This window comes from Halichoeres trimaculatus, unplaced genomic scaffold (genome assembly GCF_033239565.1).
Source record: "Halichoeres trimaculatus isolate MK-OKI-2021-1 unplaced genomic scaffold, fHalTri1.1 fHalTri1_scaffold_9, whole genome shotgun sequence".
In the NCBI taxonomy this organism is placed as follows: domain Eukaryota; kingdom Metazoa; phylum Chordata; class Actinopteri; order Labriformes; family Labridae; genus Halichoeres; species Halichoeres trimaculatus.
In genome coordinates this window covers 15707744-15732889 of record NW_027437188.1, presented here as the reverse complement: position 1 = coordinate 15732889, position 25146 = coordinate 15707744, and the positions used below count along the sequence as shown (strand labels likewise).

The 25146-nt window shown below is 41.2% G+C and overlaps 3 protein-coding genes across 3 annotated transcripts; 1 reads left to right on the top strand and 2 right to left on the bottom strand.

Annotated features, from left to right (window-relative positions):
- Window positions 1–404: 404 nt before the first annotated feature.
- On the bottom strand, window positions 405–3994 carry LOC141798301 (uncharacterized). The gene is made up of 4 exons (XM_074680179.1): window positions 3537–3994; window positions 3370–3449; window positions 3225–3262; window positions 405–2654 (listed from the first exon to the last, which is right to left on the bottom strand). Exons 1-4 carry the CDS (start codon window positions 3688–3690, stop codon window positions 872–874), a joined length of 2055 nt encoding a protein of 684 aa, XP_074536280.1. The 5' UTR covers window positions 3691–3994; the 3' UTR covers window positions 405–871.
- A 223-nt stretch (window positions 3995–4217) lies between these two features.
- Window positions 4218–6400, bottom strand: LOC141797846 (uncharacterized). The gene is made up of 9 exons (XM_074679530.1): window positions 6121–6400; window positions 5935–5988; window positions 5760–5795; window positions 5558–5674; window positions 5413–5437; window positions 5284–5324; window positions 5136–5186; window positions 4894–5006; window positions 4218–4358 (listed from the first exon to the last, which is right to left on the bottom strand). Exons 1-9 carry the CDS (start codon window positions 6398–6400, stop codon window positions 4218–4220), a joined length of 858 nt encoding a protein of 285 aa, XP_074535631.1.
- A 9275-nt stretch (window positions 6401–15675) lies between these two features.
- Window positions 15676–24177, top strand: LOC141797845 (uncharacterized). Its single transcript, XM_074679529.1, has 14 exons — window positions 15676–15820; window positions 15969–16109; window positions 16210–16395; window positions 16676–16747; window positions 16858–16984; window positions 17073–17206; window positions 17606–17803; window positions 19460–19609; window positions 20144–20323; window positions 20658–20774; window positions 21334–21483; window positions 21610–21762; window positions 22042–22251; window positions 24164–24177. The coding sequence occupies exons 1-14, from the start codon at window positions 15676–15678 to the stop codon at window positions 24175–24177; spliced, it is 1977 nt and encodes a 658-aa protein (XP_074535630.1).
- Window positions 24178–25146: the final 969 nt, after the last annotated feature.

Below are 25146 nucleotides of genomic sequence, written 5' to 3'. Positions count from 1 at the left end.
TATTAAGAAGCTTCTGAGGGATGACAGCTGGCTCACTGTAAGAGTGGCTGGCTGTGATACTGAGCAGTTTTGTTGTAGCTGAAATCATTTCAGCTTTTAAGCAAGAGTACAAAAACAAAAGTGCCGTTCTCTCGTCTAATCAGTCAGATAGAAACTGCTATTAAAGGTTGATGACTGATACAGATGGTGCATAGCAACTATCAGCATCACCATCTCTTATTAATTCCATGACGACACTAAGAGAGCAGGATGGTGAGGGGTTACCATGGTAACATTCTTAGTACCCCTTCCCACACTCCCTCCTTTGCGTGTTCAGAGCCCTGACGGTTCAGACAAATCAGACAGGGATAACTGTGACAGCAGTAAAAACGTTAGAGGCCTTATTCACAAGACAAATTGTTGGGTCTGTTTTTTACGATGATGGATTACGGAGTCTGGTTTCAATCTGTGGAGGCTGCAGCTGGCTGCAGCGGCCCCTCCAGTGGAGTGTGGTTCTGGCACTAACAAAGCCAAAAACTTGACACAGTCAAATCATTTTTGATTATGACCCTACTGATGACACTCAAAGTTTATCAGAGCAACCACCATTCGTCACACTGACAATGAGCTATTTCAGAGATATTCTCAATCACCTGCCCCTGGAGAGTCCAGGCAGGGAAGAATAAGGGGCCCTGTTGATCAGAGCTGCCCTTGAAAGGTTTATTTATATAGGCTACCTCAGATAAGAATGGGAGCAGAGCAGGTTGTTGCTCAGCTAAACTCTGACTTGGAGTGAACATTTCACCTCAGCATGCTTATAAGAGCAGCGGTGTGAAACCCATGATAGCTAAACTATAAGTGCTATTTTCTTTTACTCACTTATAAAAATGCATTAAAAATGTGCAGAATAAGCAGCACCACTTTGTACCTTGTCACTATTGTTGCCTTCAGGCTCTGAGGTGTCCTTTTCAGACCCAAGCGGCATTTCGTCTCTTGCGTGGTCATCAGGGAGCTGCTCTGCACTCTGAGTATGGCTGGTGCTGTCCTCTTTACAAACTTCATCACTCCTCTCTTGTACACAAGAATCCATCTTTCCTTCCTCCTCAAGTTTCTCCGTGTGTGATGTTTCCTCCCTCAATGTGACCTCTTTTTCTGCCGCTGTATCTTCTGGCTGAGACTCTGTAAGTTTTCTTGGACTGTCATCGATCTCTTTTAGTAGAAGTTGTTGACTTGTTTCCAAAGTTTCACTCTCTGCATCAAGTGTTGGAGTTGATGCATTTGACAGCAGTACTTGTGATGAAAGAGTTTCCTCTCCGCCATTTTTAATTTCTTGATCCTCTTCACAATTCTTTGTCTGTGTGCTCTCCTCCTCCTCACCTTCTAGTGGGTCTGTTTTTTCCTTGATTCTAAAATCAGGATCATCTAAGTTTTCTGCCTTTTCCTCATTTTCATGATAGTTTCCATCCTCCAGCTTCCCTTCATCTTTCTCTGGGGTGAACTGAAGAGATGACATAGTTTCATCACTTTCTTTCTCCCTGTCAGCATCACTTTCATGATTTGTCTTCACTTTCATTATATCAGATATCTCCTGCATTTCCATGTCATCTTTTCCAGAATTGTCTTCTGTCTTAACAACCACCATCTCAGGTTCACTACAGCCCTCTGCACCAGGTATATTTTTGTCTATCTCCACAGCAGTAACCTTCTCAGATTCCTCCTCCTGTTGCATTTCTGAAAATGCAGTATCTAAGACCCCTGCTGAATCCTCTTCCTCTGGCTGTTTCTCCCCATCCTCTTTAGTCTGCTGAGCTACTGGAACATCTTCAAAGCTAATCTCAACTAAGGAATTCTCCTTTGGTGCAGCATTACCATTTAAACCCCCCTCTATAGAAGCTAAACTTTCATGTATTTCCCCTGAAGATTCCCCAGTATCTTCGTCTTCCTCTCTTTCTATCTCCACCCGATCTTCTGCTTTTGTCTGATTGTCCTCAGGAGTTTCGGGTTCAGACAATAATGTTTCTTTACGAGTTATCTCAAGTTGGGGTTCTGAGGTTTTTGCTTCAAGGAAAAGTGCATCATCTTCTTCAGTGTCTCCCTGTATTCCTTCAAGCTCTGTAGCACAAATATCCACATTAGCAAGCCCTGAATATGGATAGATCTCCACTGGATCATCCACCTCAGATTTTTCCTCTCTTTCTCCAGTCTCCTTTGTGACGGTCTCATTTTTATCACCCTGCTCATCTTCTGCTGTTCCTAACTCTTGAGCACACACATCTACGCTTGTAGCCCCTCTGAACAAGTCTGTGGGGTCTAACTGAGATTGACATGTATCATGAGCAAGATGAAAGCTGCTACCTTTTTCATTAGCCACACTGTCAACTTTATCAATTGGAGTGGTTGTTTGGGCTTCTTCCTCCTCGGCCCCACTCAGGTCATCTGGTTGTTTGTCTTCATCCAGGGGCCTGTTGACTGATTCCTCTTGTTGTTTTTGTGAAGAAGTGATGGGTTTCTTTGTAATTTCATTTTCTTCATGCTCTTCTTGGTCTTGTTCTTCTTCTTCTGTGTTCTCAGTTGAACCTGTCTCTTTAGGGACAGCAGGTTGTGAAGATAAAAGATTTGAAACATCTGCTGAATCACTGGATTCATCCTCAGTTTGGGATTCACAAGAAATGTCTCTGAAGGGCAACAAAATGAAAGATTTGTGTTGAAAAGTGGCAAGGAGAAATGTTTAGAATAGCAATTTAAGAGAAAAAAACTGACTCTCCTCTATAACTCATCCCTGGACTCTTGCTGTCTCTTTGCAGATCTTGTCTAGCCAATTTTCTACCTTTACCAGTGCACACTTTAAATCTCTATAACACACCTTTAGACTGTTATTGGCCTATTTCTGACTATCATCAAATTGTTTCAAGATAAAGCAGGAAATAAACTAATTAATTCATTTCACTGTATTATCTTTGCTTTGTCATTCTGCAATGCAGGTACACTAAAATCATTCAGCAGGTGGTAGCTACTGCTGTGAGGAAGTTAGGTATGTGCTTTGGGTGAAAAAATAAAATAAAATCTCTGCAGAAAACCTGAAACAAAAAATAGTAATTACAGTAACAGAAAAAAAAACATTTTATTTGTGTTTCCTCTTTCCCTGCCACTTTTTTCCTGTTTTTCTTTTTCATTCCTTTTTTTCTTCTCCCTCTCTCATGATGATCCTCCTGGCAGCTGATCACAGCCCATAAGATGAGACTCACTTGGAAAGGGTCTTCCCTGGGTCTTTCTCTTGGCTGGCCTGTTAAAGGGAAAAAGTGTGATAGTAAATAACGTGTTAAAAAAAAGGGAAGACATTAACATACATTGTGAAAGCTGAGGATTTAAAACTGTGTGTTCATTTTGTACCCCAGAAGCTTTGAATGCGTGGTTGTTGTAGAATCTATCTTCCAGTTTTGCAGCCCACTCAGCAGGGTCCGTACCACTTTCTACACGTAAATACAAACAGGAGCCTAATAAGACAGCAGTTTACTGCCTCATTGTAACACTTAACTCTGATTTAAGTTCATTTTTACCTTCTCGTTGTCTCAGAAGTGCCTCAAAGTATTGTGCAGCATATTTAGGGATGTCTTCAGGCTGGTCTCGCAGGACTTCTCTGGTCAGTCCCTCCAGAAGGGTACCAAATCCTCGCGGGACTCGTAGGTGGGTGTTGGAGAAAGGCACTGACATTTCTTCTTTTAGCGTACTGTGCAGGTACCCTAATTTTCCACACACTAATGTTTTAAAGTCAAATTTTTCGTTATATTTCACTTACACTGGCTTACACTGGGAACTTGCAAGTTTAAATTGGTTAACTAACGTTTAACTGAAAGCAAGTCGCCAAAAACCTTTAGTATTTCAGCGTCACTCACAATTATTAATCTAATAATATTAATAATAAGTTTCAGTTGAATGATTACTTCTAGTTTCATAAAATGTATATTTACCTTGCTGTTGAATTTTGTTGGTAAGCGTTTCTAAGCAACGGGTTTACTACGGATACTGAGGAGGCTCAAACGTCACAGAACGCAGAAGGAAAACTGGCTTTATTTGACATCAACACGAGGTCAGAGCATACAACAAATAGTTACAAAACAAGTCATAAATGAGGCATATAAATCTAAAATTTTAGCATACAGAATCAAGAAAAGATAAAGTTTCCCAGTAAGAACGAATATGAAACATAAAGCACTGTTTTGTCTTTGCAGCTACACACATCAGGCATACGTGATGACGGCATATTCAGAGTTGGTGCTGATTTTGCGGCTGACCTCCCTCGGAGGAACGTGCAGTGGAAGGTGCAGTCTGTCAGCTGAACGAGAGGTCTGAAGGTGAGGTCTTGATTCATCTCCCCACCACTAGAAAAGACAGAGAGGTGTGTGCTAACTAATTTAAGTCCATCAGCAGCAGTAGTAAAGTAGGCTACACATTTGACCTGCAAGCATTAATAGTGTGGTCATGTAAACTTAAAAGGCCTAGAATTTATTTCAACACCTGTCATCTTCATGTAAATAATCTCTTTTAAACATTTTCCAGAGGTGTTTAATCAAGCTAACATCTTCAGGTTAGCTTCCGTTGCTATTTGCTAAGTTCAGCATTATGCAAAATGTATCTTAAGTTCAGGTTTTTTTTTGATAACCATGCTGAACTGGATACTTATTGTGAAAATAGTCAAACTCAAATGTCATACCAACATAATGTATAAAACTGTACAAACAGGCTATGATCACACTGAGTTGGAGACTAAACTAGGGTTTGTAAGTCCTTCAAATCCTCACTTTGTGCAACAGCCCCTCACTGTAGGGTAAAGTGCTGCTTAATTGAAAACACACTGATCACACACACTGAACATTTGGGAAAAATGACAGACTTTGGACCTGTATTTTTGCTCACCTCTTTCTGATCTCCAGGAGACAGGTAACCAACCTGAGTGAGCTCTGGTGTACTGACTCCTCGCACAGTTATCATTATATCAGCATATGGAACCTCAGTGTCGCTCTCATGATCTGAGCAAAGAAATCATTGAGGAAAAACCATAAATTGTGTGTTGTAGTCATTGTGATTTGGACAATGATGCTGTGTGTTAAGTGTAGTGGTACTTCTGATCCAAATGTCTGATCCAAATGTCAGCAAACCTGGTGCTGGGATCCTCAGAGTCACTCTCTCACTTTGTGTGGACTGTGGCCCTAGAGAGGAGTTTCACAGGTGTGAATAATAGAGCTCTATTTTTGTTTCATCTTTATTTTTTTCATTTTAGTAGTTTAGTTAGTTATTTTGGTGTACCTTTGACTGGTGGATGGACAGCGTGAGGAGGTAATGGTGAGCTAAAACAGAGACACCCAGTAGCAAATGTATCCAACTGATAGTTGTTACAACATAAATTTACCCTTAGACTTATTCTACTGTACTCACCCTGGCCTGGACCCAAGAGGCTCCCCTAGGGAATGTGACAATAACAAAAAAAGAATGCAGAATGAGTCTTATTTATTTATTCCAACACAGAGTTGTTTGCTGTTCACAGCAAGTGTATGTTCATAGTGTAATATTTGATAAGCACCTTTACAGTTCCAGCTCTGTCTGTTCCTTTTCAGACATAGGTAAGCTGCCAAGGCTGCAAGCACCGTGGCAACAGCAACAGTTACTGTTGCTAATACCTTAATGCCAGTAAGCTCTACTGTTACATAGAGATAACATTTCAAAGTTAGTTCATAGACGGCACTTTTAATGTATGGGTACAAATAAAAAATTCACAAACTCACCTTCAGCTGAATTTTTTTGTTCGACAGGAAGTGATGCTGGAAAATAATGAACAAAAAATAAATAAATAAATTCAAGACATTTCAGAGAATATTGATGATTTGCTGTTTTGAAACATGACCTAAAATATTACAGAACAAATCCTGTGATAATTTTTCAAAACTTTGAGGTCCTCACCATTTTTAGTAATGGTCCTTTGGGTGACAGTCCAGTTTGGTTCACTAATTCGACCTTCAATATAATACAAGTATAGCAAACATTTAGTTTTAATCATTGCTTGGTGACATACATCCACATCCTCTTCAAAAGTATATCGAATCAAATCAATTCTTAAAAAGCTTCCAATGTGTATTTTCTTACTACCTTTAAGCTGCAGTGAAATGATTCGCCTGATTTTTCTTCGCAGCTGAGGGTCATCTGTAGCTGTTGTGTGGCAGGTGTAGTTTGTTTTAAGGTCCTCGGCTGACACATTTGACAGAAGAAGAAACACTGAGCACTGTGTTTCGTCTTCTACTGTCCCAAGACAGCTAGAGTCATCTGATGATTTAGTCCAGCAGCCACGAACAAATCCAGAGGAGCAATTGTAAGAGCAGTTCAGCACAAGAGAATCTCCTAATCCCACAGTTATGAAATCTACTGGCATCTTAACACAGGTCACAAAATCTGCAATGAGAGAGCATTTTTATCTTCTTTACAGGAAAAAAAACAATATATCTTATCGGACTGAGAGCCCTTTTTTAATGTTGGTGAATTGTTGAGCTAGAGTTTATATACTCTACCTTGTGTCGTCCATAAAAAGATCAAAGTCAAGCCAACTGAAATCATCATAATGCTTCTTGTTTCTCTGATTCCTCCAGCAAAATGTGAAATCAAATATACTGTGCCTGTGTTCTTTAGGTATGCTTGCACCTGCAGAAAGTAATGCAGGAAAACCACAAAATGCTCCTACTCATAAGTGTTGGCACAGGAAGTGGCTTACAACAGTTCTTAGAGCTATGTAAAAATAAATCAGAAATTTCCATTTATGACACCTCACTTCCTGCTAAGTGTATTTATGTTGACAATGTAAAGAAAAGTGTTCTTGAATATGATAGCCAAACAACATTATAATCTTTAAAGTAAACAACACATTACTTCTGAAATAACCCACAGATCATATGTTTGCACCTTGCTGCAACTGCAACACTGCAGCTCATGCACATTCAAACAGGGGAAGTCTTTTGCTTTCTTTTTCAACTGAAATTGAATAATTCATCTCAAAAATCTTTTTCTTTTGAGGACAAAAGACATCTTTTGCGATAAAACATTCAACTGTAGCTTTTTCTTTGACTGATTTAATCCTCTAATCCATCTGATTCCATCATCTCTATGTTTTATTCTCTGTGTTTTCCCTAAATGAATTACACCCGTAATATAAATAGTTAAAGAGATCTATTCACTGAGACAATATCTAGGTTAGCTTTAGCACATACTCATGCATTATGAAAGCAGAAGGTACAGTTACAGAGCATCATTGCACACCATTATCAGTGAGTGCAGTCACAGGGGAATCATATTCCGTGCTCTTGTTTCACTCTCACTGACTAAAGGCCTATAACGTTGATGCCTTTAAACCTTCGGTCATGAGGGCTAAGACTAAAGAACTATAATTGAAAAATACAAACAAGCTAATTTTTTAAAGACCTGAATAGAGAGTTACAGATGATTAACTCTCAGAAAATGATGCATCTTTTGGAGTTTACATCTTTAGGGATTATTCTGCTGCTCAAACACTCTGGACTTGCCTCAGGTAAGAAACATTCTGAAAGTTTTTAAGCTGTTCAGGTATATTGATCAACTTAAGCCAAATAAGGATGAGCTTGATAATCAAAAAATGTGAACTTGTGGTTGTCTTTTTAATTTCTTTACATGTAAATTCTTATATAAGAGTCACCTGAAGGGAGTGCAGACTTGTGCCTCTGCAGAGAGATAGATCTGTGCCCAGAAGGAACATACTTCTCCCACCAACTTTGCTTGGAGTGTCCGTCTGGTCATTTGTAAGTTATCCACTAACTTAAGTTCTAGTTTTAAAAAATGATAATGATATATAAGGATTTCCATGACTACATATCTGACTACATTCAATGATGTTTGGACACAAGAGATAAGCCTGCACTTAAAATAACACTTATATTTTTTAGCTGTCCAGGCAATGTATCTGCACCTCATATATGTCCTGCAGGAACATTCAACCTCTACACAGGGAAAAGCAGTATCAGTGACTGCAAGGTAACCGACAGCTGTCCAAAAAATAAAATAATCTTTATTGCAATAATTTGGTGTCTCCTTGCTGTCTTTGGTAAAACTGCATAATCCACTTGGTGTAATTCTAATTTTGACACCCAGATTAATATCTCTTATTAACACAAACATTTTAAAGTAATAAAATCAGGTTATATGTGTCAAATTTTGTTATGTTTAAAGCCGTAAAGTTGCTTTCTTTTCTTCTTTCCACCCCTTTAATGTCTGTGTATTCCTCACGCTTATGGATGTTTTGTTATCTCCTGTTTTAACTTGTATGCATATGTTGCAGCCATGTTTCCCTGGTCTGATCAGTTCTGAGGACAGAGCAGACTGTAGGCTGTGTCCTGCAGGTTTCACATGTGATCCAGTCCTCGGGACGCTCTCCTTATGCCCAGCTGGACAACATTCACCTGAGGGGGTCTTACTGTGTCTGTCATGCCCTGTAGACTCCATCTGCACCTCTGGATTTCCACTTAAGGTAACAAAATTACTTCAAAAATGAGTGGAATTTGAAAGGAGGAAAATTACTGGAATATATCAAAGCCTCGTTTTTTCTCATCTCCTTTGATTCATCTCTAAATTGTGTCTTTTAGTGTGAGCCTGGCAAGGAGCCCAGTGCAGATCAAACTGTGTGTAATGACTGTCCTCCAGGCTTCTATTCCAATATGTGTACCATCCAGTGTCTGCTGTGTCCCGCAGGTAGTGCAGTGATAAAAGGCCAATTACTCAACCAATCTGCTCTCACTACCATTATGTATACATGAGTAGTTGGAGAATAAATTGATATTAAATGGCCTGCATAAGGATTAGATTTGTCTCCTGCCTGGCATAGGGAGTTATTGTCCCGTCAATGGGATGTCACAACCGCTCCCCTGTCCTCCTGGTTGGTCATCCACACCTGGACAGACACTGTGCCTCAGCTGTAATGATACATCTTCACTGTGTGGGGGAGCTGTGAGCCCCCGCTTGAGCCAACCAATCCACAGGTCCAGTCACACAATCAGCTGTCGACCAGGAATGTACAAGGATTCGAGAGATGAGTCATCGTGTGTGGTCTGTCCAGTAGGTAAGTGTTTAATATAGCTGTCACAGTCTCTATCCCTCCTGTAAGAAGTGTTATATGTTATTCTACTTTTTCTTCCTTTTCCCCCAGGTTATTACTGCGTGGGAGGTGTGGCTGTACCTTGTCCTGCAGGGACCTATGGCTCAAAAGAAGGCCTGCAAAGGCTGACTGACTGTTCAATCTGTCATGCAGGTGGAGTATCATTTGAAGAAATTGTTTTTTATTCTAAGATTCAAGGTTTTATTCCCAAATACTACTCTACATGCTATCACTTAACCTATAAAGATACCAGATGAATCACAGTTTTCCAGGGTCAATTGGCCTTAAAGCTTTGCCCTATTACCAACAATATGTATGAGACTATTCAGTAAAAACAAGCATTCTAAAGAACTCTATTAATAACTTCCTCTAGGGTTTTACTGTCTGGAAGGCAGCTCAAGGAGACCCACCTCTCAGTTCCTGTGTCCACAGGGCTATTACTGTGAAGAGGGCACTGCCACCCCACATGGGTCACCTTGCCCTGCTGGTACAGCAGGGGAACAACTGGGTCAGACAAGTAGGGCAGCTTGCAGGAGATGCAGAGAAGGACGCTTTTGTCCTGCAGGTAAGTCTCAGCCCTGATCAACTGACTTAAATGGGGAAACAAGTGTACAAATACTAAAACTAGAGGTATCAGAATTAACCAATAATAGAAAGTAGCTGAAGAAAAACCCTTACTGAAGGAGGCATTGTATTACTTCGGTTTGTGATGTGCTCACTTTCCCATGTTGTATGCTATTTGTGTGAGTGTGTTTTTGCGCATGCCCCACAGGCTCATCTGGGCCAGGTTTGCCTTGTGCACGGGGAAGATACTGTCCTGCTGGTACCTTGGAAGAAGTTATATGTCCTCAAGGCACCTTCACCCCTCATCAAGGAGCAATAAGTGATTTTACAATCAATTTTATAACTTTTTCTTCACCCCCACTACTTATTAAGCTACATTTTCTACTCACATTAACAATTTTCTAACAGCATTCCAGGTATGAGTCTTCTCCTTGCAACCTCTTTAGCTCTGAAGTTATTATCTGAGAGCAGCCCTACAGTCCCTGTGCAGCTTGGTCTAGCTAATATGATGCTCTTGCAGTCTATCATACATGTCTTTTTTTTAACAGAAAGTGTTGTTTGGTTCCCACGATGAACTTGAATATACATATAAATGAAAAACTGCAACAGATGGAGGCCAGAAAGGCAAAGAGAGAAAGCGTCTGATCTTGCAATAAAAAAACAACTGTTAATGGAAATCTGGAGCTGTGAAGCCAGTTTGATTAAAAAAAAACAATAACTGTGAAGAGAAACCTAACTCTGTGCTACATAAGGACTATTCAGCAAAGGAAGACTGCATAAAACTCTCACTGATAATTGAATTAATAAATCTGAATGAGAAAAACTAGCTTTGTATCCTTAACATATGAATACAATATATTCCTTTTAGGTGTGAAGGACTGTCTCAAATGCCCAGCCGGTTTTTATTGTCCTGAAGGGACGAGTGACCCTGTGCCCTGTCCACCAGGCTCCTTCAACCCCTTAGAGGGCCAAGATGAGTTGGCTGGTTGTAGGGAGTGCTATGCAGGGATGGCCTGCACACAAGTAGCTCTGAAAGCCCCTGATGTGGACTGTATGCAAGGGTGAGTGACCTCTTCAGCTCCTCTTCAGAGAGCAGTCATCTCTGATGCTGCTCACTGGTGTTATCCACACTGAATATCTGATTTGAATGCATTTATACAAAGTGGTTTGTAAAATGTTGCTCTAATCAAATCTTTTTTTTATTTTTTATGTTTGTTTTTTACACATTTTACACAAATCTTGATAGGTTTGTGTGTCCCCCTGGTTCCTCAAAACCTAATGCGCCAACAAACGCCTGCCCACCAGGGACCCTCAGTAATCGCACTGACCTCACAGACCGCTCTCAGTGTCAGCGCTGCCCGGCACGATACGCTTGTCTTCGAGGTACCATTCATCTTCCTCACATGTACATGTACAGTTGCCTTTTTGAAGCCCTGCCACATTGAAAGAAATTTTCTTGAGAGACATAAAAGATGTGAGAATAATGTGTATTTGATGTCTTGAGCTAACCTGATGTTAGCTCAAGACATCAAGGCATAGCTAAATGGTGCACTCTTGGAATACACATTATGTCAAATAATAACTCACACTGCTACCAATTTGATAATTTCATCAAAATTAGTAAGAAAATTGCTTTTTTATATTACTACTTTCAAAGACGCTCAAGTTTTTTTCACATGAAGTCTAGTGCATGTGCTCCGTCTTCTTCCCCTGATTCCCTACCATTTATGTTTTATTAGGAACTGGAGGTGTTCAGAGACCTCCCCTCTCCTGCTTTGCGGGACATTATTGTCCCCCAGGGACTATGTTCCCCACCCAATACAAGTGTCCTGTTGGGACATGGAGTGGTCAGAGTGGTCTGGAAGCTGAAAGTGAGTGTCTGCCATGCCCACAGGGCTGGTACTGCTTGGCTGGATCTGGAGCTCCATCAGGGCGATGCAACTCTGGGCACTACTGTCCTCAAGGTACACACCATGAGTGTTGCAGAAAGATTTTATTCAGGAAGTTTGAGACATGTTATGGCAGCCAGAACGCAAAGCATAAAGTATTCAAAATATCTGTAAATATAAGACTAAATATAGTGTATGAAGATTTGTTGAGCCATGTTTTCCTGTAACCGTGATGCATTCAAGTGCATGTAACTGTTTTGATGTTGCATCACCAGGGACTGCATATGGCACCCAGTTTCCTTGCCCTGCAGGCACTTTCAGCATCCAAATGGGTAACAGGCGCAGAGAAGACTGTCTGATTTGTCCTCAGGGCTCCTTCTGTCAACAGGGAACCTCAAAACCTTCCCCCTGTCCACCGTAAGCAGTAGTTGTGTGTTTAATAACACAAGGTAGATGCGAGAATGATGGTGTAGGAAGTTATATCACAGAGAATGTTTGTCAGAGTGAATTAAAAAGTATCTACCTGCTGTTATGAAAATGGTTCAGTATTTCCTCTCCCATTTTTCTGCAGCTCCACATTTCGTCGTCTGAAAGGAGGTCAGAGGCTGGAGGACTGCTCTGTTTGCCCTGCTGGCTATTTTTGTCCCCACTCAGCCACTGTCAACCCCAGAGTGTGTGGAGCCGGCAGCTTCTCTGTAAGGCCTCATCGATAACACTGTCCGCTGTGTCTGGTCAACTGACTGAACCAGCTAAGGCAGAGAAGTTGTATCAGCAGTGTCGTTCCATAAGCTGTTCTGATTGTGCTATTTTTAGATTAGCGTTTTACGCCTACAGTTATACTGTCTTATATTACTCACCGTGCATCTACATCTGCAAATGTCAGCAAGAGAAGTAGTTTCAGTCAAATTTTATTATAGCTCATCTTTTGCTCTCAGTATCGAAGCAGTATCAGTGCATCTTACAAGTTCGATCCCTCCTCTCCCTGGAGTTTTTCAAGTCTGTATTTTGCTCCGTCCCTCCCCCATACTGGTAGGTATCTTTAACTTCAGGCCTTCAGCTCTGTGAATCTTTCTTCATGTTCTCTGGTGTGTAGGATGAGGGCTCTTTGGAGTGTTCTCCGTGCCTGCAGGGCCACTACTGCAGTAATGAGACCACTAGTGAGGAAGCCATGTTGAGCATCATGGTGTGCCCCCCAGGCTTTCTCTGCTCTCAGGGTCTGGCTAGAGACCCCCAACGCTCAGCCACCCTCTGTCCTCGAGGCTTTTACTGTCCTGGGGGAGGCATTGTGAGTCAGAGATCCATGCATACATCTAAACCTAGCAAAATATTTTTAAATGTTGTCTTCTTTGTCTGAGACACTCATTGTTCCTATACTACCTATATGTTTTCAACTTAGGATCCTAACCCAGTTCCCTGCCCTAATGGTACCTTTGGTGAATCTCCTGGTCTGCGTGATGCCAGCGAGTGTGCGCAGTGCCCTGAGGGAAAGTACTGTTACTCTCTGCAGCCTCAGGAGCAGCCTATTACTGTGCCTGTAAGATTATAGATTAATTTAAAATACAACATTCAGGATGAACTAACACTATAATTTTTTAAAGCATTGTCATAAACTGACCATGAAACTTATACTCAGTCACTTAGAACTTCCAATATAAAGAAACAATTGTTATTTGCGCTGTAATATTTCAGACAGGAGTGTGTCCTCATGGGCACTATTGCCCTCCAGGGACTGGCTACCCCTACACTTACCCCTGTCAGGTTGGCTGGTATCGCAATAACACCCTTGGCCACAGTGGAGAGGTGTGTGTTTTGTGCCCATCAAGGCATTACTGTAACAAGCCGGGGACTCACCTGCCACAAGTCTGCCCCAAGGTAGGAATATTTTTGATTTTTTTTCTTTTGCATGAGTGTGACAGTTTAAATTGATTTTAAAGTGTGCTGCCACTGTGTTTTTGAAATATGTGTTATGTCTGTTTCTGTTCCAAAAGGGTCTCTACTGTCCAGAGGGAACTTCTACTCCTGATCCTTGTCCTGAGGGGACCTACAGTTCTCGAACAGCTCTCAGTGAAGTGTCCGAGTGCACTCCTTGTGGTGGAGGACGGTACTGCAGTGGTGTGGGCCTCACAGAGCCCTCTGGAGACTGCCAGGAGCGCTTTTACTGCCGAGAGGGAGCCAAGTCTGCTGTACAAAGACAACATTTTGAAATCTTTTCAAATAGATGTTGGAATCATCCACTAGCTCACATAATTTGCTTCCGTTTAACATTTTTTGAGTAATTGCTCCTTCTTGTGGGCTTCTCGAGTAAATTACACAAAATGTACAATAACAATATGCTTTTTTTATCTGGATACTTATGGGATTATGCTCTGTCATTGACTTATGTTACATGACTAAAGCCATTCCAATGGCATTTTTTTTGTCATAAATCTCTCAAATGAAATATCAAGACCTTTTGTATAGTCTTTCAATATTTAGATATAGTATTTGAAATAGATAATTTCTTATACTACTATAACTAGTAATAATAATAATAATCATAATTATAATCATGATTACATTCAGTAATGTTGTCTTAACATATATGTGCTATGTCTTTATCCAGACTCCTGCTGATGGACCAACAGGAGGTTTGTGTCCAGCTGGAAGTTACTGTCCTCTGGCTTCATCCTCTCCCCTCCCCTGCCCTCCTGGCACCTTCAGTAACAGCACAGGCCTCAGCCGTCCTGAGCAGTGTGTGAGCTGTCCACCAGGGTAAAGTCACTTACAATCAATGAAGACATGATTTGTATTAAAAAGGATTGTGAAGTATATAAACTGATGATTTCTCTGTCTGTCAGTTCCTATTGTTCAGGTTCAAACAACACCTCCCCATCAGGTCTTTGTTTTCCTGGTTTCTACTGCACTGGTGGCTCAGCTTCCCCTATTCAGTACGAGGCAGACGAGGGCTATTTTACTTTGAAGGGGGCAGTCAGGGCACAACCGTGTCCTCTTGGTACTTTTCAGCCGGTATGAAATAATCCCCACAGAATACAGAGTGCTGCACTTTTGAAAGTGCACTGATGAAATGACACAATGAGATAAAGCTATGTTCAAGGTTGTCTATAAATACTCCACAGCATCGAGCTGCACACTCATGTGTTGAGTGTCAGGGAGGCAGATTGTGTAACCAGACAGGCTTGTCCCAGCCACCGCTGTGTCCCACAGGACACTACTGTCCTCCAGGGTCATCTGCTGCTCAACCCTGTCCTCCAGTCAGTATTGTGTGTTGTAGTTTGTGTGTATATATAGTAAGTGTGAATATGAATGTGACTATCACTCTTGGCAGATCAACTCAATAATATCCTTTTACTTGCACCACAGCTCCTTTATTTGCTTCGACTCTCATTTATATTGTCGTCAACAAGTTTGCTCTATCTTTAAAACATGTCTGATCAAACAGGGCTCCTACTCAGACCAGACTGGAGGAGATGCTGAGCGACACTGTCGCCCGTGTGAAGCTGGGAGGTTCTGCAGCAGAGCTGGTCTTACCAAGCCCCAGGGTCTCTGCAACCCAGGGCATTACTGCACCTCTGGAGCCTCCACTGCCTCTCCAGTAAGACATATTAAATAACAACACTGATATCTTACCCTCAGCAGCTTATAGGAAAGAACTTCTGCGTTTTAGAAATAAACTAAAAATACAAAAACAAATGTTGTCTAGGATGTGTATTTTTGCGTTCTAAGTCATAGCTGTTTAGTTGATTAGATGGCAGCCATTAATTTCCTCACACACTTTGACTGCTAAAGTGTTTTCTGTCATGTTTTATGAATAGTAATTGTAAGGCAAGTTTTACTCAAAGTTATTATTTGGAAAGCAAATGTTTTTAATTTTTTTTTCAAGTTTCTGTATGTGCGTGGGAAATGAATGGCACCTCATGCTTCCCACAGCTTTTACTTGGAAAAAGTTTTGATTACATCTGAAAGCCAAAATGTCAAACGTATCCCTTATGTTCCTCTGATGACTTTAAATCACCATTCCCACAGGTAGCTTTGGTGTCTGGAGGGATATGTTCTGCAGGCTACATTTGTCCAGAAGGGACCATGTTCCCTCAGCAGCACCCCTGTCCTGTTGGCACCTGGAGCAGCATTGTGGGAGCCCATAACCTGTCTTCCTGCTGGCCCTGCCCTCCAGGACTTCACTGCAACAGTACGGGACTCAGTCAGCCCTCGGGGGTCTGTGACACAGGTAAACTTTAGTTCATAATCAAAATTTCTTACACTCAGTACATATGATAATCAGTGATGAATAAGGGTGAAAAAAGAGAACTGTTTGATAATAATGAGAAACTGAGAGAGCATCATCACCCAGTGAATGCTGTATCCTCTGTTTAAAGGGTATTACTGCACAGGAGGAGCCTTTTCTTCAATGCCTTTAGATGGTCAAACAGGAGACATTTGTCCTGTGGGACACTACTGTCCGATGGGCTCAGCTTCACCTGTACTTTGCCCTGATGGGACATATTCAAACACTACAGGTGTAGAAAACTCGCTCTGTGCTTATATAAAAGTTACATAATTTCAAATGATGGCTGCAGACACTGCTCCTTAATCTTCATTTTTCTTGTTCGACTACAGGGGCAGAGGCTTGTGATGACTGCCCCTCAGGGACCTACTGTCTGTCAGGGGAAGGTGTCCAGCCCTGTCCTGCAGGACACTACTGTCTTGGTGGGGGTGTTGAGGGCATCCTACCCTGTCCTCCTGGCACATATAGCCCTCATATTGGTCTCAGCCAGGTAGAGCAGTGCCTCATCTGTCCAGCAGGTGAGAGTGTTGTCTCACATTTATCCTCACTGCTCTCCAAATCCAAAGAAAGCCCTTCTTAATATGGTTTGCAAGTTGAATTGATTTCTTTGTATTAGCTTATTGATTTTTTTTTATGTTGGGGATCAAAATGATATTAAGGCAATGATGGAATGTGCTTTTAAAATTTAATGCAGTAGAAAAAGAAAATCATTTCATGAAAGCCTTTTTGATCTGTGATAATATCTTTGCCTTAGTCCAACTGCAGTGGTGATTTCTATTATTTATGCTGTGCTGACAGGACTGTACTGTGAAGACTGGGGTCTGTTTGAACCTACTGGACTCTGTCAAGCTGGTTATTACTGCATAGCAGGTGAACTCCAAGTTTTAGACTAGAAGAGACCATTTCTATGAGCTATGGGAAGCTTTATATCAAACTGAATCATGCAACCTAACTCATCTCATTTATGCAACTTTTTACAGGTGTAAACTTTCAGAATCCAGATGGTAATTTCAGCACAGGAGTAGGAGGGGCATGTCCAAAGGGGAGATACTGTCCTGAGGGCACCAGTCTCCCAGTGCCCTGTCCACAAGGAACCTACTCCAATAGGTTAGCGATTTGATAAGAAACACAGTCTAAGCAATTTTTGCGGTACTTTTTAACATACTTGTTTGTATTTCCATGTCTGTTGTTTCAGTCTTCATCTGCTGGACATGTTTGGCTGTAGTCCATGTCCAGCGGGTCACTTCTGTGGCACTGTGGGTCTCACACGTCCATCTGGACTGTGCCAGGCTGGATTTTTCTGCCCAGGTGGAGAAACAGCAGCCACAGGTATACTGCAAAATCTTTGTGTTTTAATAAGCATTTCATTTTAGTGGTGTTTTGACCGTTGCAAAGACATCAGCTTTATTTTTTTATATTACTGCAAGATAAACAAACCTACTTATGACTGTTAATTAATAAATGATAGATAATGAATACACTTTATACACAGATTAAAAAAGATGAGAACAGAGCTAATGTATAATGTGTAGACAGAAATCTTATGAATAGGCATCGCCTAAATGAGAAACAGATGTTGATAAGCCCAAGGACTCTGAATGTGTGAGGGTGTTTTGTAATGACTGATTACTGAATGAATCAGGGTTTAATCACAGCACTCATCACATTAAAGGCTTAGCAGTAATAATCCTCATAATTTACCACATCTAATTGGTTTCTCCTCTCCAGGTTCAGAAGGAGGTCTTTGCCCACCCGCTCATTATTGCCCACAGGGTAGTGGGAGGCCAGTATCTTGCCCAGCTGGGACCTACACAAACCTGACAGGGCAGTCTGTGTGTTCCCGCTGCCCAGCTGGATACTACTGTCCAGAAAAGACTGGCAACTTCACCAAGTTTCCCTGCCCACCGGGTTTCTACTGCCCTGATGGTAGACTCATTCTTAACGCTCTCAGCAATGGTTGTGTGTTTCACGAAGTAATGGAAATATGCATTCTTTCACTACTGAAAACACTTATTTTAAAAATGTGTAGCAATTTAGATGTTAATCTTACTACAACTTCTTGAAAAATAGCAATGAATTTCTTGAAAACAAAAAAAAAAACAATGTGTGGATGATTTCATGAGAGCAGCCATTTTTGAAAAGGGCCGAAAAACAACTTCAGCTGCCTGTAGTAGAATGATAATTCTCAAGGTGTAGAATATATTTTTAAAGAAAAAAATTAACGAATTTTCTAAGGTAACTATATATCAAGTTAATGAGATGGAAGTCTTTAAAACACATATAATAGATATACAGTATCAATTTTAATTGGGTGTTAGAGGGTTAAAATGATGGAACATGATGTATGGCTATGTTCTGGAGTTATAAATTATCTAAATGTAACAGTGGTTATTTCCACCTCTCAAATAAGAAGCAGTTAATATAACATATTACAGGTAAATCTGGAAGGAAACTGCTCAACATAGATGATAGCATTAAAGGTACGGTCTGCAGGAATTTTCATGACTTGTTAGTAAACACAACATACAAACTGGTCTCCTCTTCCTTGCCAGCGACAGCGTACACCCACACCTTCTGATCGTGACTACATAAACACAACATGTTTCCACATTGGGGACACTCAAGAGCTGTGCACCTGATTTGGCATGTTGGCACAAGCTAATGACTCGGATATTTGACACATACCTGGTCAGCAGACTTGCGTCACTCCGCACTCCTTGGGAGCCAAATTTGAGCCAAGCTTCACCCTCATTTAGGAAAAAGCTTTACCTGTTTAGCATTTTGTTTCACTTTGGTTGTGTTTTCCTTTCTCCGTTCTGCATCCACTATCATAGCTGCTTGGGATTCTTCTACTCCTCATCAACATGCAAAGTCACTTGCGCACCGGGTGCGCAGTGATTGGCTGATGTAACCACATTTACTCTCCACCCAGAAAAGTCCCAATATAACCAAAACATTAAAGTACAGGCAGAGGAGAGGGTTCGAGGCAGACACAGGCACTGACACACATTTATGGAGGCCCAGAAGTGACGATAGAGCAGGATTATTCCTGTTCAAGTTGACTTTTTATTTTTTTGGGAAACCCTGCAGACTCTACTATTAAACCACTTGCTTCTTAACATTAAACTAGAAGAGGCGTAAAGCACTACTAATATAGCAGTTGCTCAGAATTTCATCTGTATTAATATTGGCTTTTTAGCACCCTTGCTTACATTTTTGTTAACAAAGAAGTTACTGAATTCTGTGCTAGCATTGGTCAGATTGTGGCAAATGAGTCTACCAACACATTGTTTGAATTGTTTAAGTATAGCCTGATATTTGTGGGATTTTATTGGAAAGTTCAGTTGATGATCAAACCAGAAAGCAACAAGGTGTAAAAGGTTTTTTTTTTTTTTTTTGAAAGCCTCAATTTTCCCGGCATAGCACTTAAACCACTGTTGTGCAACCGCATTTGAAGTTAAGCATCCTTTTTTGAGTAATACAGAAAAAGAAATTAGCTGCAGGGTTAACATGGCTCATGACCAAATAACACATGGGTAGAAACATCTCACTGTAACTTATCTGGCGGCACTCTTTACACAGGAACCAGGCACGCCACCCAGTATCCCTGTCCTCGTGGTTACTACAATCCAGAGCCAATGACTCAAAGTCTGGACAGCTGCCTGCCCTGTCCACCAGGACACTACTGTGAGAAGGAGAGGCTAACCAAAGTGTCTGGAAAATGCAAAGCTGGTCAGTGATATAGCTTTAGAGGACTCCTGCTTGTTTTGTCCTCTGTGCTAGCATGTGTGTCTCAAGGAGGGGCCAAACCAAGGTAATAGGAAGCAAATAACAATAATTGTTAAACATTTTTCTTCGAATGATATATTTCTTTCTCACATTGTTTTTATGCACTTGACCCTCACATATTTTCCTTGTTTGAACCACAGCAAAAGATTTTTGAATATGCCATTTTATATTGATGTTTCAGGTGCAGACTTTTCTGGATGGAGACCACTAAACAAAAACAGAAGAGTGTCTGCATGCTTTTTTTAACGTCTTTTTCCTCACAGGTGACTCATCTCTCTCACCTTCCTCTGTATCACCATCTTCCTGCAATTTTGGCACATTTGGTTTCACAGTCTCCTCAGAAAGTCATCCTGTGAATCTTCAGAGATGTTTCTCAGTGTCAGCATGGAGAGTGTTTGTATATCACACATAAACACAGTGTTCGGAACAACACCTTCATTGTTTCCCACTTTTTCTCCTGCTGTGTTTCCCTTTTAGGTTGGTTCTGTGTGTCAGCAGCTTGGAACTCCCAGCCCTTTGACCTGGACAATTACACAAATGCCAACTGTCTATGTCCAGCCACATCCACAGGGGGGCGCTGCCAGGTCGGCTTTTACTGCCCCTTGGGGAGCTCAGAGCCGCTGCCTTGTCCACCTGGAGCCTTTTGTAATATCTCAGGTAGATGGACAAGGTTAATCTGGAATCATGTTGCTTCTATGTATTCCATGTTATTTATTGGAAACATACTCGTGTACACAATGTTACAAAACTCATCATGATGATAGATTATGTTAGGTTTATATATTGTTTGGATATTATTTTTCCAGCACTCATTGGAATCGCCACTGTATAAAGTACAATACTGAAGTCAAGAATAGAACACATCATATAGGAAACCTTTGTACTTAAACTATGATGTTTTGAAACTTTTGCACATCTAAGTCTTCTCTTTAGAGACATGCTGCTCATATATTTTTAAACTGCTATGAATAACGTTGTGCTTGCTCTAAAGGTTTGGCTCTTCCGATGGGTCCCTGCTCCTCAGGGTACTACTGTGTAGGAGGAGCCACCGAGGCCAGACCAACAGATGGCGAAAAAGGGAACATCTGTCCACCTGGGACATACTGTGGTATGTACATATTGTAGCCTTTGAACTTTTTATTTTAACTTTACCAACAATGAAGCCTGTGAAAAGTCATCTTATTTAGTGCTTGATGATGCAGATACCACAAATGGTCCAAAGAAGTTTATTATTGAGTATGAATGTAAAATAAGACGTTTATATTGGTTAGGTGTTATCATATCTGACTCTGTATTCAAAGAGCTGCACTTTAGTATTGATTAGAATATTTTTATAGCAACACAGCCCCAGGGGTTTCCTCATGTCTTTTTAGAGCTCAGACATGCAAAATAGGTGGACTAGAGACTCTTGAGTAGCTGGAGCTATGACTCAGGTGGACTAGGCACCTTAAATAACCCCTGGTTATGAATATGAGTCATCTTGTGTCTATTTGTGTAAACTTGCTGACAATCTGTTGGCCTGCGTAGGGTGTTTTCACACTTTCTGCTCATTCCTGTGTCCTGATACGAGCTCACACACCCTACAGCTCAGGACAGAGATTTGCATGTCAGGGCAAATAATAAAAGCATGAATGAATATCTTATACAACTTTTTTTTTACTCTACAGTTGAAGGTTCAGGACAGCCAGAGGTTTGTCCGGTGGGTACTTTCTCCCCAGTAACAGGTCTGACCAATGAGGCTGGCTGTCAGCTCTGTACCCCAGGTTTCTACTGCAGAGGAGCAGGACTCATGGTTCCTACCGGACCCTGCAGTGAAGGTCTGCTCATACACAGCATCACAAAGTGGAATCATGCTAGTTAGGCACTTCCTTTGGGAGTTAATTTTTTCACAACAATGAATTTATCTTTACTCAATTACACCATGTTCCTTGTTTCCAAAATAGGATACTGGTGTCCCCATGGTAAGACCGTAGCTACAGCTTTGCCTTGTCCTCCAGGCCACTTCTGTCCACAAGGTAGTGCAGCTCCAGAGCCCTGCCCATCAGGAACCTACCAGGACAGAGGAAAGCAGGCAGCCTGCACTGTCTGTGAGGCAGGTAAAGGCTCTGTCTCTCTTTGGACCTTGTGAGCACAAATCATACATTCTTTCCCTCTTGTAGCGTTTTGTCTTGCTGAGCAGGCTGTGACAGAAACAACTCTGAGACAATGTTTCTAATTTGTAAAAGCTGACAATTTGTTTTTGTTCATGCACATGCTCTATTTGTTGTACTGCCCTCTGCAAGTTTGCTGAAGCAAATTTTCTTCAAGATTTTGTGTTTGATATTCTGTCATGTTTCTTGGAGTCAAATCCAACCATTTGTTTTTCCTCTTTGAAGGTTACTACTGTGATAGGAGAGTAGTTAATGCCTCATCACCGAGACCCTGTCCCAAAGGCCACTTTTGCCCTGAAGGTACAGCCCTGCCCAACCAACACCCCTGCCCCACAGGCACATTCAACCCCAGACTTGGCATGGACAGCCTTGTGGGCTGCGTGCCATGTGTTGCTGGACAGTACTGTCCATCTGTGGGACTATCAGAACCTGCAGGCAAGAGAGAGACGCTTGTCTTCTTTTTCTATTTTTTCAGTCTTTTTATGCCCTTGATAACATGGCGTTTAGTTTGTCAGTTTAGATTTAGTTAATACGAGGGTCATTTAAATTTCAGAATAAGCGGCCAAGTGTCTGAAAAATTAAAATAAGTTTTCCACCCAACCTAGAAAGACACATGTTTTTGTAACTTAATTTATAGAGACAGCTTCAGGTTTACTATATTCACCCTGGGTTGTTTGTGTCTGACACTCATATCATTTCATATACTGATCATGTTATCATTAAACCAAGAGCTATTAGCTTTAGCATGCTTGGTTGGGCTGTAGATTTGTTAAAAATGAGAAATGTTGATGTGTTTCCTTGTCCTAGGTCCATGTGCTGCTGGTTATTGGTGCAAACAGGGTGCATCATCTCCCAGCCCAGTGGATGGACTCTCCGGTTCCCTGTGTCCACCTGGTTATTACTGCTCTTCAGGTTACTGTTTTTTTTCCCTCATAACAAGTAATCAGCCATTTGCAGCTGCTCCAGTTCTGACGTACTGCTGATTGATGTCGACAATGTATCAAACTACAAGGGATCCACATTTAAAATGCAATGTTGTTTTCTGCAATCAAATGCTGACAAACTGCCTGTAATATTGGCTAGTGTCACTAAAATGGCACTATGGGAGGCTATCATCATGCCGACCTATTATGTTCAGGAGCCAAATGTTTTATTCATGTTAATTATCAGTCAGGGGCCTACAGGAGGCTCTGACAACATCTTTCTTGTTACTTGGAGGCTGTTTTCTCCAATTTAATTTGTACACTTTGTTGTTCCTGACTGGACCCATGCTTAAAAATTCTGCTGTAGGGTAAACCCTGTCTTATCATGAGTTTGCACAACGCTGACTGTACATATGAGTGTGTCACTTGTTTATTTATGCCCATATTTTACTTACAGTGCATAAAAAGTTGTAGAAGTTGTCATCTTTTAATAAGTCTTGCTATTTTTTCTGCATACTCCTCTGTTTACTATGACAAACAATTTGAGATGGTGTTTGTGACATCTTTGCAGGCACTACAGCTCCTGTAGCCTGCCCTGAGGGAAGCTGGTCAAACAGCTTAGGCCTGCATATCCAAGAGGACTGCAAATCTTGTCCTGGGGGATTTTACTGTGACTCTACTGGTCTCTCAAAACCAAGTGGACTGTGCAGTGCAGGGTACACCAGTCTGTGATGAACTTAGAAACGAACCCTTCTTACATTTTGCAAAGACTTTGTTCTAAACCATGAAAAAAGCTCTCTCATCATTGTATTTAAAACTCTTACCTCTTAGTGATGCTGTTGCGTTTAAGATTATCAGCCCTATAAATTCAGGGCATCTGATGAAAGCATAATGTCATTGCTTTCTAATTGTTAAACAAATTAATGTCAAATGATAGTGAAAGAACTGAGGGGAGAGAGTTTGGGCCATGTTAGAAATAATAAAAATGTATTGAATAGCCAGTGAGCTAACATTACTAAAACCACTTATTACACTTAGCAACTTCTGAGCTAGCTTTTTTGATAAGAAATGAAGTGGCTTCCATGCTTATAATTTTGATGTTTGCTATTGTATATGGAACTAACCAAGTCTTAGCTAGCTTCAGTATCACCTAGCTAGCTGGTTAGTTAGTGGACCGATTTCACTTTTAACTGATTATAGTAAATCTGAAAGCACTGAACAGATGATGAATACTCTTAAGGCATTAATTCATAAGACTTACTACATGAAAAAAACAGCTGTATTGAAGTGTTACAGCATTCAAGCTTTCCATGCTTGCCAAGTGGCTGCTTTGTGAGTGTGGCCAATTGTCAAAGCGATTAACTGCAGATCAGCTCTGACCTCTGTTTACACAATTTGTGCATGCTTTTGTGATTTTTATGCAGGTATTACTGTGTAGAAGGAGCCATCACTTCTATCCCTAGTGATGGAATAACAGGTGGACCCTGTCCTGAAGGTCATTATTGCCCGGAGGGAAGTGTTCAACCAGTGCCTTGTGATCCAGGGACTTATGTTGCTGTTACACACGCAACTCACTGTGAGCCCTGTGTGCCTGGCTGGCACTGTGTGTCTGGTGCTCTGTACCTTTGTCCTGAAGGTTGGCCGATTTATAATCCTTTCAACTATATTTGAATATTTTTATACATACAGAGGAGAAGCTAAATAAGGAAATAAATAATTTTTGAAAATCTGACAGAGTTAATCATTCATCTTTTTATATTTATGAATTTCCCTACATGTGTTTTCTGGCCTGAAGGCTTTTACTGCCCTGAACATACTGGATTTGACCTGAAAGCCTGTCCAGAGGGAACTTACGGTCCTGACCCTGGTTACTGGTCTGTATCTCAGTGCAGGCAGTGTGACAGTGGCCATTACTGCTCTGCCAGAAATGCTACAGCTGTCACTGGACCATGTCAGGAAGGATATTACTGCTCATATGGCAACATCTCCCCAAAACCACTGTTAGTGACAGCAGGTAAACACCTTAACAGGCTTCTTTTTCACATATTCAGAAAATACCGTACAGCTCAGTCTCACATTTCTTCTTGCTACCATGTGACTTGCTGTTCCCCATCAATATTCCTGTTTGAGTCTGTTGACAAACCGCAGCATGTTCTCTGTGTCTCTCACCAGGAGAGGGAGGGCCATGTCCTTCTGGTCATTACTGCCCCCAGGCCTCCATCCATCCTCTGCCCTGTCCTCGTGGCACATTCTCTAACCTCACCAAATTAGTCTCCCAGGTCATTTTGACTCTGTGTTGCACTCACATGTCTTCCTGACAATGATTGAGAGGGAAGACTCTCTCCTCAAAATTAAACCATGAAGAAATCCTTTTTAATGAATTTAAACGACTATATATTCCAATCTT